This window comes from Saccopteryx bilineata, chromosome 3 (assembly GCF_036850765.1).
Source record: "Saccopteryx bilineata isolate mSacBil1 chromosome 3, mSacBil1_pri_phased_curated, whole genome shotgun sequence".
Taxonomy (NCBI): Eukaryota; Metazoa; Chordata; class Mammalia; order Chiroptera; family Emballonuridae; genus Saccopteryx; species Saccopteryx bilineata.
Window position 1 is genome coordinate 71,492,669 of NC_089492.1, and position 19,718 is coordinate 71,512,386.

The 19,718-nt window shown below is 39.2% G+C and overlaps 1 protein-coding gene across 2 annotated transcripts in view; it reads left to right on the top strand.

The window, feature by feature from the left end:
- The window catches only part of GDAP1 (ganglioside induced differentiation associated protein 1), a 30,700-nt gene extending 22,353 nt beyond the window's left edge, over window positions 1–8,347 (top strand). For both annotated transcript variants that reach the window (XM_066266343.1, XM_066266344.1), the window contains exons 3-6: window positions 616–789; window positions 3,048–3,142; window positions 4,126–4,240; window positions 5,206–8,347. In XM_066266343.1, coding sequence (XP_066122440.1) covers window positions 616–789; window positions 3,048–3,142; window positions 4,126–4,240; window positions 5,206–5,588 — 767 coding nt within the window. In that variant the 3' untranslated portion in view covers window positions 5,589–8,347. The remainder of the gene's footprint in view (window positions 1–615; window positions 790–3,047; window positions 3,143–4,125; window positions 4,241–5,205) is intronic.
- Window positions 8,348–19,718: the final 11,371 nt, after the last annotated feature.

Below are 19,718 nucleotides of genomic sequence, written 5' to 3' on the forward strand. Positions count from 1 at the left end.
AATACTAGAAATTCTATGAAGATTATTTCACATTTTCATAGCATCAGTAGGGCTGCTCTTGGTATTTATTGGAACTTAGAATAGAGTAGTCCCCAAACATCTTTCTATAATGAGCTTGCATTCTTAACCTTTACCAAGGGGCTAGAGTTCATGAGGCACTATGCTAGCCCTGGGCCACAGGTTCCTTACCCTGAAAGGGCAATAATATACAAATAATGAAGGTGATCAGGGCTCTGATGGAGTATGCACAAGGTGTTTTGTGTGGACAGAGGAATGCATACCTGACCCAGACAGATGCTGGTCATCCAAGAAACTCAGGGGCGCCCTGTGGAGGAGCTGTCATAAATCAATAGGCCTTATGGGCTAGCAAGGAGTTCATGAGGTAGAGAAGTGTGAGAATGCCAGTGTGATCATGATCTGGGATCTGGTTTGGTACATCAGGCCATTTTGAATTTTGAATGTCTGGGCTGGGGAAGCATTCTTTTAAATGCTTAGATGTAATATTGAAGGTGTTAATGATAAGATGGTTGGGGTTTTTGTTTTTGCTTTTGATGTCCTATTTCACTTGTAACTTTTCCTTCCTTGTTTATGTGTATGTTTTTATATGCATTTTAGAAAAAACACCCAGGCTAATGCCTGATAAAGGAAGCATGTATTACCCTCGTGTACAACACTATCGAGAACTGCTGGACTCCTTGCCAATGGATGCCTATACACACGGCTGCATCCTGCACCCTGAGCTAACTGTGGACTCCATGATCCCAGCTTATGCGACGACAAGGATTCGCAGTATGTAAAAACCTTAAAGACCTGGAGTTCTAGCTTGAGTTTCTATTTTATTTATTTATTTATTTATTTTGTATTTTTCTGAAGCTGGAAACGGGGAGAGACAGTCAGACAGACTCCCGCATGCGCCCGACCGGGATCCACCCGGCACACCCACCAGGGGCAACGCTCTGCCCACCAGGGGGTGATGCTCTGCCCCTCCGTGGCTTCGCTCTGCTGCGACCAGAGCCACTCTAGCGCCTGGGGCAGAGGCCAAGGAGCCATCCCCAGCGCCCGGGCCATCCCTGCTCCAATGGAGCCTTGGCTGCGGGAGGGGAAGAGAGAGACAGAGAGGAAGGAGGGGGTGGGGGTGGAGAAGCAAATGGGCCCTTCTCCTATGTGCCCTGGCCGGGAATCGAACCCGGGTCCCCTGCACTCCAGGCCGACGCTCTACCGCTGAGCCAACCGGCCAGGGCCTTGAGTTTCTTTTAGAAGATTTTATTTATTGATTTTACAGAGAGAGGAGAGAGATAGGTAGGGGGAGCATAGTTGCTTCACTTTAGTTGTTCATTGGTTGCTTGTTGAATGTGCCTTGACTGGGCAAGCTTAGGGTTTCCAACTATTGACCTCAGCGTTCCAGGTCGATGCTTTATCTGCTGCACCACCACAGGTCAGGCCTGTCTTGAGTTTCTTTTAATTCATTTTGAGACCTAGCCCATCTTGTGATCATTGAGAGACTTGAGCAGAGGTGAGTTTGCTCCATTGACGTGCATGTTTTAGCTTGATCCAGGCACCATCAGATGCATCTGTACTTCAGCTGCTCAGCTGGACTGGGATTGTCCATAGGTCCTGATTGTCTAGCTCTCGACCTTGAGGGCCAAGTTTGGATAAAACTCAGAAGAGTGGCCTGCAGAGAAGTAAAGACCAGAGACCAGGTGGACTGGGAATGAGGAAAGCTGGGATCTGGGGGCTGCAGGCAGCTGAGTTCACATGCTGGTCCTTCCTGTTAAGTCATTATGTGAGGGAGCTGGACTGAGGCTGTGCAGCCGTTACTCTCCCTCTGAGTCAGTGACTGCAGAGTGACAGGTTTGAGCTGTGGAGTCCAGCCCTGTCCTGTCCTGTCCTGTCTGGTCCTGAGGAGGGAGTAGGGCTGGTACATAAGGCATGGGGCAGAAAGAGGGGTGCTCTGTGGCATAGTAATCAGGGACAGGAAGGTTGTGGCTGGTGGCTGGCTGTGGTCAGACTCGGGGCTGTCTGACCAGGAACAGTCACACCTAGATCTTCTAAATCTAGAAACTACATTCTTTCCAAAGACCATACCTCACCTTTAACATTCTCTCATGTTATTTTTCTTCCCTTTTGATATCACTCTTCTTTGTTTTTCTTTTCTCCACTCTTTTTCTCCTCTCTCTCCTGCTTCTCACCTTCCTCTCGCTCCCCTTCCTTCTCTTCATAAGTAGCCATATATGATTTGAAACAAGTATTCTGATAGAAAGAATTTTATCATCTGCTCACAAGAATTAGAGGATATTTGGTTTTTTGTTTGTTTGGGGGTGTTTTTTTTTTGGTGACAGAGACAGAGAGAGAAACAGAGAGAGGGACAGATAAGGACAGACAGACAGGAAGGGAGAGAGATGAGAAGCATCAGTTCTTCATTGCAGCACCTTAGTTGCTCATTGATTGCTTTCTCATATGTGCCTTGACTGTGGGGCTTCAGCAGAGTGAGTGACCCCTTGCTCAAGCCAACGACCTTGAGTCCAAGCTGGTGAGCTTTGCTCAAACCAGATGAGCCTGCCAGTGACCTCGAGGTTTCAAACCTGGGTCCTCTGCATCCCAGTCCGATGCTCTATCCACTGCACCACTGCCTGGTCAGACTAGGGGATATTTCAAAACGAATATGAAGCGATAAAATATCTTCTAATTTTTGTGAGCAGTATACATATATTTAAACAAGGCCTTTTCCTTCTCTTTATATAGAAGTTCCTTACAGAAAACTTGAAAGGCATTGAAAGGTGAACCAGGTACCCCGCCCTGAGCACTTACGATGGAGACTGGGTACTGGGTTTTCTGCAGTACTTCCCACTGAGTCCTCACCCCGAGCCACAGATCCTCTGACAGTTCCAGGTTAAAGGAGGGAAACCAAGGCACAGAGAGGGCAAGCCCGAGGCAGAGCAGGGCACAAATCCCCGAGCTGATGTCACCATTGAGTTCCCTGCTTCTTCTATTTTCTTACACAGAAGGAAGGAAGTAATTCTCTGTTTCAAAAATGATTTTGTTAACAGGCCAAATTGGTAATACAGAGTCTGAACTAAAGAAACTTGCAGAAGAAAACCCAGATCTACAAGAGGCATACATCGCCAAACAGAAGCGGCTCAAAGTAAGTAAACTGGGACGTCCTCGGTGGACACCTACTGATTGTGCTGAATGTTCCACTCTTTGACAAGTGTCACTGTTTCTAGAATATCTTCTATTAAATATAGCAAGTTATTAGTACAAAACTTACCTTTGGCTTATGCTGTGCTTTTAGAGAGGATTTTTATTTTATTTATTATTATTATTATTTTTCTTTTAGAGAGAAGAGAGAGAAACAGAGAGGGAGAGAGAAAAAGAGGGAGAGGGAGAAGGGGGTATAGAAGAGAGGGAAGCATCAACTCATAACAGTTGCTTGATATTTTCAAACCTAAATGACAACTGCTTAAAAAAGCAGATATTGTGCCTGCTGGTTGCAAAGGAAAGTCATATAGAATGTAAAAGCAGGTTCATAAACTGCTGTAGGTAGTCTGCCATGCTTGGGCTTAGGCCGACCTCTGTCTGTGGCCCGTCTGCCTCCTCTGGGGCAGGTCTCGGCATCAGCCATGGTCAGCCCTTGTCTTTCTGCTGATTCTTTTCTGTGGCCCAGCAACCCCTGCAAGCCACTCCCGTATGAAAGATGTAGCAGCATCCACACCTCCTCCCTTCATCACCTCATCTCCCTCCATCTCATCCCACGGGATCCTTACCTCCCTGCACACAGACTTTTCTCTCACCCTCAGCCTTCATTACTCAAGTTTCTCATTCAGTGGCACCTGCAGAATTCCAATCTTGAGTTGGGCCTAGAGGAGTCTGTGCCCCTCTCAGTCTTCACCCTCTCTGGTCATCTGGTCCCACAGGAGTGGGAGGTGGGCGGTGGGTCTGGCCCTGGTGTGTTTGTACAGCCGGTGAATTTCCCCCCAACTTGACTTTTGCTTTAATGAAGTTATTCTAATTCTTCTCATGTCAAGAATAAAGTTTTCAACTCTGCAGTGGCTTTTATCTTCTTTGCTGTACACTGCTTGTTTTCACAGGCATAAATAATCTCACAAGTTATTTTTTATTAACTAGTCAAAGCTGCTTGACCATGACAATGTCAAATATTTGAAGAAAATTCTTGACGAGCTGGAGAAAGTCTTGGATCAAGTTGAAACTGAATTGCAGAGAAGAAATGAGGAAACCCCAGGTAGGTCCTCATAGTGTTTTGTTTTTCCCTTTTCTGGGACGCCAGGGCTATTTATGGCAGCAGTCTTAGAATTTCATAAGAATGTTCAGTAATCGTTGTTTTCCTGGGCAGTTTAAATTAGGATAACAACAATAACATCGAATTCAGCAAAACCCAGATGTCTAATTATAAGTCCGCCTGCCTCTACGTGAAATATGGCTGGCCAAGAATTTTTTCTGCACAATTTAAATTACTGGTGCAAAATTCCAACTGAGCCTCTTTCACAAATTTGTAATGACAGTAGTTAGTTTGGTTGAATGACCTGGGTAATTGCTTGAATGCTCCTTCTAGTTCTTTCCTGAGGCAGGGAGACAACCGCTAATCTGCAGTTGAGGATAAAATATGCGGCCGGGAGTGTCAGTGCCCCGCACCTGTGAACCTGACTTCATGGTGCAGCCAGTGCCCGGTGCCAGCACACTAATCCCTGCCCGCTGCCATATGCCAGTTGACAACAAAATTGAGGACCATATTACCTGAAACTTGCTTCACAACAGGGACCCTGTTATGCTTTTAATAAGAAACCAAGAGCGGCACTAACTGAGTGTTTTGGGCCCAGCTATACGGTTACTAAGACTCACCTGTTGTTTTCCTAACCCAGAAGGAACTATCTGTTAACTCCTCTGGTGTGGGGGCCCTCAGCCTCTCAGAGTTATTTACAGAATGACAGACAGGTTTTGAGCTCAAGTGGCCCCAGTTTCACTTAGTGGCCTAGATGGCTGGCCAAAGTCAAGGCTCCCTTAGTGTGGGATACGTTTCCACAGACTTTGTTTTTTAGCATAAAAGTACTAATTGAGAATGATTGGCAAGAAAATGTGCCACAACCTCCCTCCTCTGCTGTCCTCACTCTTGCCCTCCAGACAGAGAAGAAAGCTAGAGTGTGTCCCTGTGGCGCTCGCCCCTAATTCCGTGTCCCTTTCTCTGATCAGAAGAAGGCCACCAGCCGTGGCTCTGTGGAGAGGCCTTCACCCTGGCAGACGTCTCGCTTGCCGTCACGCTGCATCGACTCAAGTTCCTGGGCTTTGCGAGGAGAAACTGGGGGAACGGAAAGCGACCCAACTTGGAAACCTATTACGAGCGTGTCTTGAAGAGAAAAACATTTAACAAGGTTTTAGGGCACGTCAACAATATATTAATCTCCGCAGTGCTGCCGACGGCGCTCCGGGTGGCCAAGAAAAGGGCCCCTAAAGTTCTCGGCACTACCCTTGTGGTCGGTTTGCTTGCAGGAATGGGATACTTTGCTTTTATGCTGTTCAGGAGGAGACTTGGAAGCGTGATGTTAGCACTGAGACCCAGACCGAATTATTTCTAGGCTTGCGGGGATCCGGTGGTGGTAACTCACCCTATCATTTAGATCGACCTTGTCCACTGTGCCAGGCCCAGGGAAGGCTGACCCCAGGCAACTAGTAAAAAACACATTTTACGTTACTCTATGGGTAGTTTATGCAGCTAGAGGAGGCAATGAAAGTTTTTTGTGGGTTGGTAACGTTGAGATGACTGATTTATAAACCTGAACTAAGCTATCCTCAGAACATGCGCAAGGTCTAGGAATGTCAGTACTGATAGACAGAGAACAGTCCTTTCACTCAAAATGCCAATTCAAGTTCTGAATTTTTTTTAGGGGGGAGGTTATTACAAGCAGACAGTAACAATAATTTGAGGTTGCCTACAGGCCTTTATCTGAGACTATCTGGATATACTGAGTGTTGTGGAGTTAGCAGCAGCTCCCTCCGGGACTCAGACCTCACTGTCGTCACACAGCATGGGGCTTAGACAGCAGCATGGCTGTTGCACCGCTGGCTTCAGGCAGAAGTAGGGAGGCAAAGGGAAAAGGGAGAGAGGCGTCTACACTGTACAGTGCAGAGCAGTGGAATGCGACTTCCAGGAAGCCTCCAGAGCTACTCGGGCTGCCCACCCCTCAGAGACATTACCATTACGACATGTCCGCCGCCTGCCCGCACAGTCTCCTGTAGTTGAGAACCATAGGAAAATAAGACTTAAGAAGTTATTAGGTGGAGTGGGCTGGAGAAAACGTCAGGCTTTATATTCACAGCACCTTGTTCGACTTTACTGTTCACTTTATACGCATGTGAATCCCACACATTGATTTAATAAGATGAATGGCTTTTTATGGTTGGGGGTGAGATGCCCCCTGGAACATGCCTGCTTGGCATTTACATGAAAATCTGAGGTGACAGCAAAATGATTCCTTTCTTTTCATGGTTCCCCAATTCGATGGTATCTATGGACTGTCCTGTTCAGCCACTGGGGACATGGCCTCTGCAGTCCCCTTCATGTGCACAGGTGGCATTAGGTGAATGTCCCAGCTAATCACTAGTGTGGCATGTGGCTGGGCAGTAGGATCTGATGACCCGAGAGTACTAAATATGCCCATTTTGCTTTTGGGAGACTGATGCGTTATCCCCAAAACTGTTGTTCAGGTTTTGCATCTGTTTGTGATCATCTACAAAGCTTTAGAAGCGACAGAGGCAGAGAAAGGTCTAGTCTTAGACCTTGGCAATTAATTTAGGGGAGACGAAGTAATGGCTGGAGAGTGATGTCCACCAATATTCCTATATGTCTATGCATTTTGGGGGGCGTACCTCAGTCTGCCTGCAAAAGGATGATCCCAGTGTGACCCATGAACAACCACGCAGCTATGGCATACAGTTTGTGGCTCAGGAAAAATCTTTCATGATGACAGGAATACAGTTTTTTTGGAGCTAGGCAGAAAGTCTTTGGGAGTTGTTTCAGGTCTTTGGCAGAAAGTATATGCAGAGAATAAGGAGCTAACTTTCCAGCAAACAACATAAGTTTGCTTGGACCACCTCTGATTGGCTGTGCAAAATAGCCACAGACTGTATGGACTTTTTCATGAATAGGAATCAGTCATGCTGAGGAGAAAATGACTTTTTGATGGTCAAAGGATACTCTTAATTCTAATTCATGATCCAGTTTCAGAAAAGCTTGGTGAACTGGATGCTCTGCATTTACAAAAAAATTGATAACATTTCCAGTGTACGCTGAATCCAATAATTACTAACAGGCTGGCAGCTTTTGTACTGTCTTCATTTTGCCCCTCAGTGCACTGTTGTATAAAATGAAATTTATTGCTGGAACATTCCAATCCATGTATTCATAAAAGATCCACAAAATGAATTATTCATTAGTTCATAGTGTTACTTGTTATTCTGTTAGAAGCAGGAACTCAGACATGAAGAAATTAAAATTGGGTTTTTATAAAAATCTACGGAGTGTATTTACCTGTAGAAGGGTTGTTCATTAAAAGAATAAAGATTAGAAGCCCAGTGCTAGCTTTTCCTTAAATTTATATTATTAGTGAATCAGATAAAATATACTAGGAAATCTCTATAATTTTCTTTCATTGGATACGTGCTTGTGTCAATATTAAAGATTATGCATCGTGGCTATTTCACTTGCTTTATGGCTACCCTTGTGAGTCTACTTTTAAAATGTTTGTGTAGGGATATTATGACCACTAGATGTCGCTGTTCATCCAGTATTCTGAGATTAGGCGGTATTCAGGTTCAGCAAACCTGAAATGTTTCAGTTGAAGATAAACATTAACGATCTCAGTTTCTAAAATGAGGGCATCTTTATCAAATCATTCATCTGTAGAAAAGCTTGAGGCACATGTAGTATTGATTTCTCACACTTTGGAAGGGATAACATACCCCACAATGTCAAGCTAAAGAGCTGAACGTGTACTATTAGCAAAATAGGCACTTTTTATGTGTTTCTGCTCCTCAGTTTCCCAAAGTTGTGTAACTATCACAATTAGAAAAATGCCTGAGGTACCAAATTTATGTCAGCTATTTGTGACTTACTGCATAAATGCTATTTTATTGTTATTGCAATTATATGCTTTTTGAAGCCATTTTCTTTAATTGCAGATAGTGGTAAATTGCTTGCACGATTCTTAGTAGTTACGGATATTGACACCAGAGTTTAGATTATTTTGGTGTTGTTGACTGTAATAGAGATCAAGATACTATTCTGCCTGTAAGATCAATAAAAGTAATTGGAAAATAAATATGTACCCTGCAAGTACTAATTTTGTAATCTTTTTGAGAAAACAGATGTACTTGTTTCATTTAAAATCAAAACATAATGTGGTAAATCGTAAAAAAAATAGAAGTTAAGTACTCAAGATATTTAGCTATAGAATGACATATTTTCCTCATAATAAAAATTAATGACTCATGATTTATTTAAACACACACATTTTTTTCTGGTTAAAATGAATGTTAGCTTAAAGAATCACATATTGACGCTGACCACTGATGGATGTCTTCTGCAGCCGGCCACCTAACAGAGGAGAGCATGGAAATGAGAAACGCTGAGAAAGTATATGTTTTTTCAAAATAGTTTTGTTACATGTTTACTAGGTTTCAAATATTACTCTTATGCTATTCATGTCTGTTTTGATATAGCTAATTTTCTTCTATTAAGTTTTGAATTATAAATACTCAAATTACCATCCATATTTTGAATCATCAGGTAGACACTGAGTACTTCTTTTATTTTATATTGAGCAAAGCAAATTAAATGAAACTTAAATTGACCGTATTTTCCCTAAGTTGGCAAAAAAAAACCCCAAAAAAGGAACAATTTTGAATATCCATGGAAAGTCAAGTGCATATACAACTAGTCTTTTCAGAAAAGTAAAAAGCACCATGGTAAAGACACAAAAGTCATATTAACGCAATAAATAATTTAGTATTTAGACTCATCTTGATATTATTTATGCCAAATATTTGGCCCATTTTTATGATCTCCACTATTCAAATCATAATGTCTCGATTGTCTAGTTCCACAGAACACTTTTGTTTTACGTGGTAAGGTTGTAGATTCGAAGCCATGTGAAGAAGTATAATTTCTAGTGTGGGGATAATAGTTTTAATTGTGTGTTTCACAATGAAAACAGAGAGGTAGAGAAGAGAACTTACTCTGTGGATTAGAAAGGCAGTGCACTGATAAAAATACCCTCCCTGGATTGCTTGCTTCTGAGTTGAACACTGGGATTTGACTGAGGAGGGAGGAAGGACTGACAAATGGGTCAGAAGGTGTGGGTGGGGTACAGCCGGGGCTGAGTGCAAGATGACAAGGCCACGTGGAGCTTGAGACGAAACATGCTTCTGATGGGCCTTCATCTACTCTGACTCAAGGAGGGTGGTGGGTCTCATCCTTATTACCTGGTCATAAAACTCGCTAGGGAAGGTTAGAAGTTTTTTTCTTCAGTCTTTCACTTTGTTCATTGTTTCTACATCAGCTCTGTCATTACAATGTGCTGTCATTAAACTCTGTTATTAGGAGAAACCAATAGGGGTAGAAATATAAGATGCTAATAAAATGTAATGCAAAGGGTCAGGTTTCCATGCCAACAGCAATATTCACATCTATATGTGTGAGTTAATTCCTAATCAGAGAGGTAACTTTATATGCATATGGCCAGTATATATATATATATATATATATATATATATATATATATATATATATATATATATATATATAACTTTTTCTGTCATCAGATTAAGCTAAATTTTGAATTTAAGAAACTGATATTCAATAATTAGCATCATCAGATATACATCATAATAAAAATATATGATACACTTTCAGATATTCCACAATTACTAAGTTCCATGCTCAAGAGAAAGTAAAGGTCTACACTGAGAAAATAATATGAACTAACAATCCTCCCATCGAAAAACAGCATCCTCAGAGCATAACTACTTTAGACTCCCCAGAGAGGAGCTTATCAGAGAGATTAGAACCCAAGTGGTGATTAAAGTCATTGATGGTCCAATCCAGGAAGAGCAGAGGGACCTCGTTAATCCCTCAGGCAGAAGTAAGAACCATGTCCTGGAGTAAGGCCCAAGGTAGACCAGAGTTTTTAAGTTTCGGCACTACTGATATTTTGGGCAGATAGTTCTTGTGTAGAGCTGTTTTTCATGTTGTAGGATACTTAGCAGCATCCCTGGCCTGTATCCACTAAATACCAGTAGCTCCCCCTTGATCTGTAGTGACAGTCCACAGTGTCCTCAGATATTACCATGTCACCTAGGGAGAACGTCATCCCATTGACTTTTCACTGCTCTGCATTCACCCTAACAAAGCCTAGCACCAAGCCCTGACAAGATCTGCAGGGGAAGCAGGTTTTAGAGGTTGAATCCTGCAAATTAGAAGTGCTTGGGAGACATCTCAGGTTCCTACATCCCCCATAACAAAGCATAAAAGCAAACCTACATGATTTAGAGGTTATTAGCCAGTAACAACAGGAATTAATACCCTTCAGAGGGGAGAGAACAGGAGCCAGAGTTTTTCTAATGTATCACGAACAACATGGAGTAAACAATAAAAAAAAATTACTACACATGCAAATATAAAAATAGGGTCCCCAGTCAATCAAAAAAGCCATAGTAAACAGGAACACAGTGTGGTGTAAGTCAAATGCTGGATCAGCAAAAGACAACATGCATTCATAGAATTGAAAGAAAACGTAGTCTGATGCAGTCAACAGGTAAGGAATCTCAGCTGAGAAATAAAAACCATAATAAAGAATCAAATGGAAAAATCTAAAGAGGAAGAGTACTGTACCTGAAATGGAAAATTTCCAGGAGGGGCTTCACAGCTGGTGGGAGGTGGGGAAGGGAGGATCAAGGAACAGAACCTCAGGGACACAGGAGGATAGCAACGCTAACCCACAGGGAGGGGCCAAAGTCAGTGTGCAGTCGTGAGTGCACGAAACAGTTTGTTCTTGTATTATTATTTATTACTCATTGTATAATTTATATGCATTTCAACTGTAAACCTACTTTTGCCCAACCCTGTATGTGTTATAGGAGTCCTAGAAAGACAGGAAAGTGAGAATGGGCAGGAAACAAAAAATGTAGTTGAACAAGCCCACATTTCTTCAAATTTGATGAAAAACGATGACTTACAAATCTAAGAAAATTATGGAACTCAGTAGAAGAGAAATACCAAGACAGATGACCTAGGCACATCAGAGTCAGACTTGCTGAAAGCTAAAGAGATGAAGAGAACCTTAGAAGCTGCATGAGGGGAAAATGTCACAGAACATAGAAGTGAACCACCATGTGAATGTCGGCCAAGTTCCCATCCGAAATGGTGGATGTCAGAAACAAGTGGTGATGGGGAGAAAATCCGCAGAATTCTATGTACGAGAAAATAGCCCTTAAAGACTGAGTGAATGAAAACATTTTCAGGTTCATGGAAGCTAAGAGGATTGGATCCAGCAGACTTGCAGAACAAAAAATGCTGGAGGCATTCTTCAGACTGATGGAGGAATGATGCTCAATGGAAACACAAATCTGCAGTAAGCAAAAAAGTCAAAATAAAAGGGTGCCAGGAACAGGCAAGTAAGTGAGTGGATGGTATAAAAGATTATTTTTATCACTTCATAATTTCCTCAGAAGGCACTGGCTGTTTAAAGCAAAACAAAATAATAGCATTGTAAGGTGGACTTTATAATATCTGTAGAAATAAATATGTAACCAAAAAAGCACAAAAATTGGGGGGGTGGGTAAATGGAATTATATTATTGAATGGTACTCTTGTAAGGCTATTAGATTTGTGGAGTGTGAAGTATGAAGTGTGACGAGAACTGTGTTAAGTGCAAAGTAACAAGTGGAAAGTGGGAAGCATACAATTTTGATTCTGAATAGACTGATGAATAAACAATGCATTGTTAACACTAAAAATTAACTTTTAAGAAAGAGCCAAGAAACTAATGGATAAAAACAAAATACCAATGAAAAAAGCAACAGAGTTAAAAGAACAGAAGAGAAAAATGAAAAAATAATTAACAAGGTGAAACACTTAAATATACCACAGCAACAATGATATGAAAATAAATGTAATATAAATGACATTAACTGTAAAATGTTCCAGTTGAAAGTCAGGAATTATTATATTAGATAAAAATGCAAGATACAAATATATACATCTATTAGAAATACACATTAAATGTAAAGATATGCATAAATTGAACATAAAAGAATGGAAAGTGATGTACCACGCAAATGGCATAAGAAAGCCTAGTACGGCTATATTAATTTCAGAAAGCATAGACTTTAACACAAAGCATTTTACAAGAGATAAAGAGGCATATTTATAAATCACTAAAAGATCAATTCATTAGGATGATATAATCATAAATATATTTGGGTCTAATAGCAAAGCTTTAAAATTCATGAAGCAAAAACTGACAGAACCAATAGGAAAAATAGTTGGAGAGCTTAACACCACTCTTTCAGCAATTAATAGAACAAGTAGACAAAAATTAGCTTGGACATAGAAGAACTGAGCACACTATCAACCAACTTGAGCTAATTGACATTTACAAAACATTGTACCCAATAGCTGTGGAATTTTTTTCAAGTGCATATGGAGTATTTATCAAAGAAGACATATACTAGGTCATAAAATAAATTTCTAAAGATTTGTGTATTACAGAGTGTATCCTTTAACCATAGAGTTAAATCAAAAACCAGTAATTCAAGTATTTAGAAATCATCTAAACATTTGGAAATTAAATAACACATATCTAAGTAACCTATGACTAAAAGATAAAACCATAAGAGAACAGGTAAATATTTTGAGTTGAATGATAATAAAAATACAACATATCAAAATTTGTGGGTATGCAGTAAAGGCAGTACTTAGAGGGAAATTTATAGCTGTAAATACCTGTAATGAAATAAAAGGAAGATTTAAAATTTTGATGTAACTTTTCACTTTAAGAACTAAAGAAAGACAAATAAGAAGAAAAAATAAGAGTACATAAGTTCATGATTTTGAAAAAAAAATAAAGCTCAAAATTCATTCTTTGAAAGATTAATAAAATTGATAAGCCCAATGGACAAATCAAGAAACAGAGAGATAAATGTAAATTACCAATATTATAAATAAAAGAAGGAATTTCATTACATATCTTACCAGTTTAAATAGGAACATAAAAGAATATTAGGAACAAATTGGGCCAATAAATTTGGCAACTACATTGAAATGAATACATTTATTGAAAAACCCAGCTTACCAAAAATGACTCAAGAACAAGTAAAAATTGGAATAACCATGTAACTATGGAAAACCTTGAATTTGTAATAATAATAATAGTAATAACCTTTTTGCAAAGAAAACTCAAGGCCTAGATGGTTTCACTGGTAAATTCTATCGAGTAAAAAGTGAATAATGCCAATCAGACATGAACTTTCAGAAACTACAGAAGTGCATTTTATGTGGTCTGTGTAACACTGATAATAAAATCTAACCAAGATTTATAAGAGAACAGAGACTGCTGTGGACTAAATGTTTGTGTCCCCCTAAAATCCTCATGTTAAACCTCACCATCCTGATATGATATTAGGAGGTGTGTCTTGGGAGGTAATTAAGATTAGATGAGGTTTGGGGCTTGGGTACCCTCCTTAAAGGGATTAGAGTTTAGTTACTGTCTGCTCTCTGCCATGTAAAATACAATGAGAAATGTGCAAACCGGCAGAAGTGCTCTTACCAGAACTCAACCATCTGCTACCATAATCTTGGACTTCCAGCCTTCAAAACTGTGAGAAATAAATGTGTTGTTTATAAGCTGCCTAGTCAATGGTATTCTGTTACAGCTGCCTGAATTGACTAAGATAGAGACCAGTATCCCTCATAGATTAAAAAATCATCAACCAAGTATTGGTAAATTGAACCCATTAATATACAGAAAAGGATCCATCCTACATTATGGCCAAGTAGAGTTTATCTAAGGAATGCAAGCTTGTTTTAATGTTTAAAAATGACACTATATAATTAATCGTGTTAACTGAATAAAGATGAAACATATGAACATGTCAGCAAATGCAGAACATTTTGGTAAAATTCAACACATATTCAAAGTAAAAAAGAAACTGCAGCATAGTAGGCATAGAAGAAAACTTCCTGAATCTGATAACAGCATCCACGAAAAATCCAAGTTAGTATCATTGAATGGTAAAAGATTGATGTTTCCCCTCTTAGATCAGGAATGCCCACTGTCATCACTTTTATTCATTGCCCTTTTGGAATACTAGTTAGTGCAATAAAGTGGCTAAAAGAAATAAAGGGATAAAATTGGAAAGGAAGAAGAAAAACTGTCTCCATTTCTATATAGAAATCCTAAAGCATCTTCTAAAAAACCCACTCAGTAATATTAAGTTATCAAGGTCAATTCTGGTGAGGGCACAGAAAGAAAGAAATGCTGTAGTCAAAGCCTCAATCTTCTTAGAAAAACTTATGTAATCCTAAACAGAACTTTGGTAGGGATGTGGGTGGTAAAGGCCATTCCGATGAGGTCTCAGGCGGAAACGAGGAACATGTTATTGGAAACGGGAGGGAAGTCCATCCTTGTTATAAAGTGGTGAAGAACTTGGCTGAACAGTGTTCATGCTCTTGTGTTTTGTGGAAGGGAGAACTTATGAGTGATGAAATTGGATCCCCGGCTGAGGAAACTTCTAAGCCATGTGTTGAAGGTGCGGCTTGGCTTCTCTTGACTGCTTATAATAAAATGTGAGAAGAGAAAAATGGCCTAAAGATGGAATTGTTAATCAGAAAGGAAAAGGACCTTAAAGATTTGGGAAATTATCAACCCATGTATATAAAAAAACGAGAAAGCCTGTTCAGGGGAGAAACCAAAGGGCATGGCCAAATGACCATTTGACTAACCAAGGCAATGGGTTCATAGCAATTACATTTGTTGTTATTACTTTAAATAACTGCCAATTAGCAATCCCTCATTTTCTATTGCTTTCCTCAGCAAATGCATTATGGACTCTGAGAATGCAACACTACATTTCCTCATCAACTGACTTGTGTGTTCAACTTATTTTTGACTGAGATGCTGAACTAATTCAGTGGCAAATATAGTCTTTCACCAAGTGATGCTTGGAACAATTGGATATCTATATGCAAAAAACCAGTTTCACCCAAACTTCGCATATGCACAAAATCCAACTCAAAACAGATCATAGATCTGCATGTAAAACCTAAAACTATAAAATAATGTCTAGAAGGAAACCTAAGAGAAAATCTTTTGTGACATTGTGTTTGGCAAAGATTTCTTGTAACAATACCAAAGGCACACCCCATAAAAAAAATTGATAAATTGGACTTAATCCAAATTAAGAACTGCTGCTTGACCTGACCTGTGGTGGCGCAATGGATAAAGCGTCGACCTGGAAATGCTGAGGTCGCCGGTTCGAAACCCTGGGCTTGCCTGGTCAAGGCACATATGGGAGCTTCCAGCTCCTCCCCCTTCTCTCTCTCTGTCTCTCTCTCCTTGCTCTCTCTCTGTCTCTGTCTCTCCCTCTCTCTCTCCTCTCTAAAAAATAATGAATAAATTAAAAAAAATTAAAAAAGAAAAGAATGTTTAAAAAAATAAAGAACTGCTGCTTGTTTTTTAAGACTTTCTTTTTATTTATTTTTTTACAGAGAGAGAGTCAGAGAGAGGGATAGACAGGGACAGACAGACAAGAACGGAGAGATGAGAATCATCAATCATTAGTTTTTCATTGCGTATTGCAACACCTTAGTTGTTCATTGATTGCTTTTTCATATGAGCCTTGACTGCAGGCCTTCAGCAGACTGAGTAACCCCTTGCTCGAGCCAGGACCTTGGGTCCAAGCTGGTGAGCTTTTTGCTTAAACCAGATGATCCCGTGCTAAAGCTGGCGACCTCGGGGTCTCAAACTGGGTCCTCGGCATCCCAGTCCGACGCTCTATCCACTGCACCACTGCCTGGTCAGGCAAGAACTGCTGCTTTTTGAAAGAGATGGTTATAAGTATAAAAAGACAAATCACAATTGGGAAAATGTTTGCAATTCTCATATCTCATCAAGAATTTCTACACTAACTAGATAAAAAATTTAAATGAGGAAAGAACCCAACAAAAATATAGGCAAGAAAATGGAACTGACATTTTATCAAAGAGGCCATGCAAATAACAAATGAGGCCATGAAGAGGTGCTCCTCATTGGTCTTTAGGGAAATGTAAATTGAAATTGCAGAGATACTGCTACACACCTACTAAAATGTCTACTATCATAAAGATGGTGCAGAACAAGTGGTGATGAGGATGTGGAGCAACTGGAAATCTCATATACTGCTGCTGGGAATATAGACTAAAACCAAGTTGGTAGTTTTTAAAAACATATGGTAGGTATATACTAACTGTTCAATTCCCCAGCATTTAACCAGGAGAAATGAAACTATATTCCATGCAATGACTTGCACATGAATCTTTACAGTAGTAGCTTTACTTTATATGGCATAGTCCCAAGCTGGAAATGACCCTGATAAAAGGATAAACAAATTGCAATGTGTGAATGTAATACTACTCGCAGTAAAAAAGAACAATTGATATGTGTAGCAGCACTGATGGATATAAAAATATTTATGCTGAGTAGAAGAAGCCTGATGAAAAGTCTACTTCCTTTAAGAGTCTATTTACTTGAAATTCTAGAAAATACAAACTAATGTACAGTGAGACTCAGACCACCTTACCATTCTCTTAGGGCAACTAAACATTAAGCAGATTTCCTTCTGACTATTGCCTCTGACCTCCCTTTTCTTAAAGAATTTTCTTTGGAAAGTTACAATGGTAAATTCTTTGTCAACCCCTTTGAGATGTAAAAACTCAGCCTATTGAAATAGTCTTTACTTCTACTGCAATGGTCTTGAGAGTAGAGTCTTCCTAGGTGTTTAACTTAATCCAGTGCAGTTTTCTTTGACAAGTGATAGAAAGCAGATCAATGATTGCCTGAGGACTGGGGCAGGTGTGAGGGGACGGATTACCAGGGCCATGAGAACACTTTAGGGAGGTGGACATGCCTTTCTTTTTTTGTGTGTAGGTGGGGCTGGTGTCATAATTACACTTGTATATCAAAATTTATTGAATTGTTTAATATAAATTGTATATCAAGGGAACTATTAAAATTACATATTTCATCATACCCATTAATTTGACTTTTAGGACTCTATTTTATTTAAATAATTGCATATGTATACAGAGATATATGAGTAAGGATATGCATGGTAACAGAGTTTGGAACAAAAACCTGGAAACAATCTTTTTTCTCTTTAATCAATAAGAGAATTAATAAATTATGACACATCCATAATACTACATAGCTATTAAAAGATTAAGTGGAAAGATTGTTAAGAGCAAACTGAAGATTAATGTGTGTTTTATATAATTTCATTCATATAAAGAAATATGTAAGCACATAAAAAATTAACTCTAAAACTCTTCATAGTGGTTGACTCTGGAGAAGTCATTAGAATGGTGGAAAGCTATGTCAGGGAGAGCACTTAAACTTCTTACTTCATCTTCCACAGTTTATAAGTTTAGCTTGTTGATCTTTGAGCACTTGATTCCCTGTTTTCTCCTTCATATCCTCTAAAAGCTTGATCTTTTTCTATTTAGTTTCTATTTTTCAAAATGGTTCCTTCATTTTCTAGTATCTATCCTATGACCAGAGATGGCTTTTTTGGATACTATTGTGAACTCAGGGATTTAAACATAAATGTGTTTCAATCCATTGACTTTATTATCTTACTGATGCTCAAATTGTCTTATCTTGGGCCACTAGAAGCCTATTCAAGTTGGCTCCTGAGTTGTCATTCTGTTCATAATGTCATTTGATAGCTTCCTTTCTTTCCGAAATGTGAAGTGCTTCAAGTGCACATTTTACATTTCCTGTCCCAGGCTGGGAATCAGCAATTTTCTCAAAGAGCTCTCATAGGTTCCTGATAGTGAAAAATTGGTATGATGGTTGGTCACTGCTTTTGGGTTGATATATTTTTTTTTTTAGATCTTTTCAGTGGTTACAGATTACTATATTCTAAAAGCATTTTTAAAAGTTCAAACTTGGAATAAGATCTACTTTATAGTAAACACATTGTTAGATACCTTGGGTATTTGAAAAGGATCAAGAAAATACTGTCACTGATTGCCAACAAATTTATAGTTTAATTGTAGTTTACAGATTTTGCCTAAGAATATAAAAATGTTAAATGCTATGTTCTCAGTTAATCCCTGAGTTTATTATCCTCTTTTCCACGTTGCTTCTGACTTCTCTTTATCATTGCTGGTTCAGACGATTTTATTAAGTACATTATTAGAACTTTAAAATAATCTGTTTAAAGAAATAATTAATGAGAAAAATGACAGGTTGGAGGTTCCCTCCCCCTTAATTCCTTTACCTATTACAGGCTGGAGTTTTGTTGTCATCTGCCTCCTGGATGAAATTGTAACAAAGGTTCTCTGTTTAAAATTCTTTTCCTTTTTTTCTGAGTATGCTTCTGCTAGGGAGTTTGAATTATTCAAGTGAAGAGTTTTTGGATTATTAATTCTGTCCACCTTTTATTTCATTTACTCCGTATTTAGAATCTCTTCTTTCCAGCATTTCTAAGATTCTCACCCCCTAGTTGTTAACTTAAACACTTAGAATTCATGAACTCTGAATTATATTACACTAAAACAAAAAACAAAGAAAACCCCCCAGAAAACAAAAGGCAAAGTTCTTCAATTTGCTTACGAGTCAATCAGCTTACAAAATGTAAAACTTTCCAATACTTTTTATAATCCTGGATTAAGTCTGGGTCTTTTCAGGATATAGCTTTCAAATTAAGAAATGTTTTACAAAATATGACATTTTGTTTTCTTGGGTGTTTGCATGCAATTGTACTTAAACTAATCCAAATCCGGAACAACCATTCCATATTTTAGTTGGCCCCTCCAAAGGTGGGTTGGGGGAAATCTTAAAAAATCAATTCAAATTACCTTGCTTTGTTAAATTTCACCTGTTTGCAGGTTTCCATGGCTTTCAGCCCAGGCTTTCCCCCTGGCCAGGTTTATTGGGAAACCAGACTGCACTGGCTTTAGAACTGACCCAGGCTTGTTAGCAAATGAATCCCACTCAAACTGCAGCCTACATTAGTCCAAAACTCATCTCTAGAAATCTCCTATTTTTCTCTTGGGAGAGAAAAATCTGGCTGCATTTGGAGGCCTAGACCTGATTTTAGGAGTTTCAGATTTAATAGTCTGTTTGAACTTCTACAAATATTTCCATCCTTAATTTAAAAGTGTGTTTTTTTTTTTTTTTAGCAAAAGAGAGTCCAATACTGTATATAAGCCGTGACAGAAATCTGCTTGTTTCCAAATCTCTCTCTTCATCTTCCCAGGTCTGGGACTTAATCACCTTTAACTACATCCTCTAACATTTGTGATCCATACCTCTTCACACTCCCTTCCCATAACTGCAAGGAGTGTTGTTGTGTTTTTTTTCTCTCTTATGATGCCAGTTATCCTTTTTTTTTTTTTTTTTAGCTGTACCTTTTGCAGATTCACTTCTTCCACACAGCCTTCCAATCAA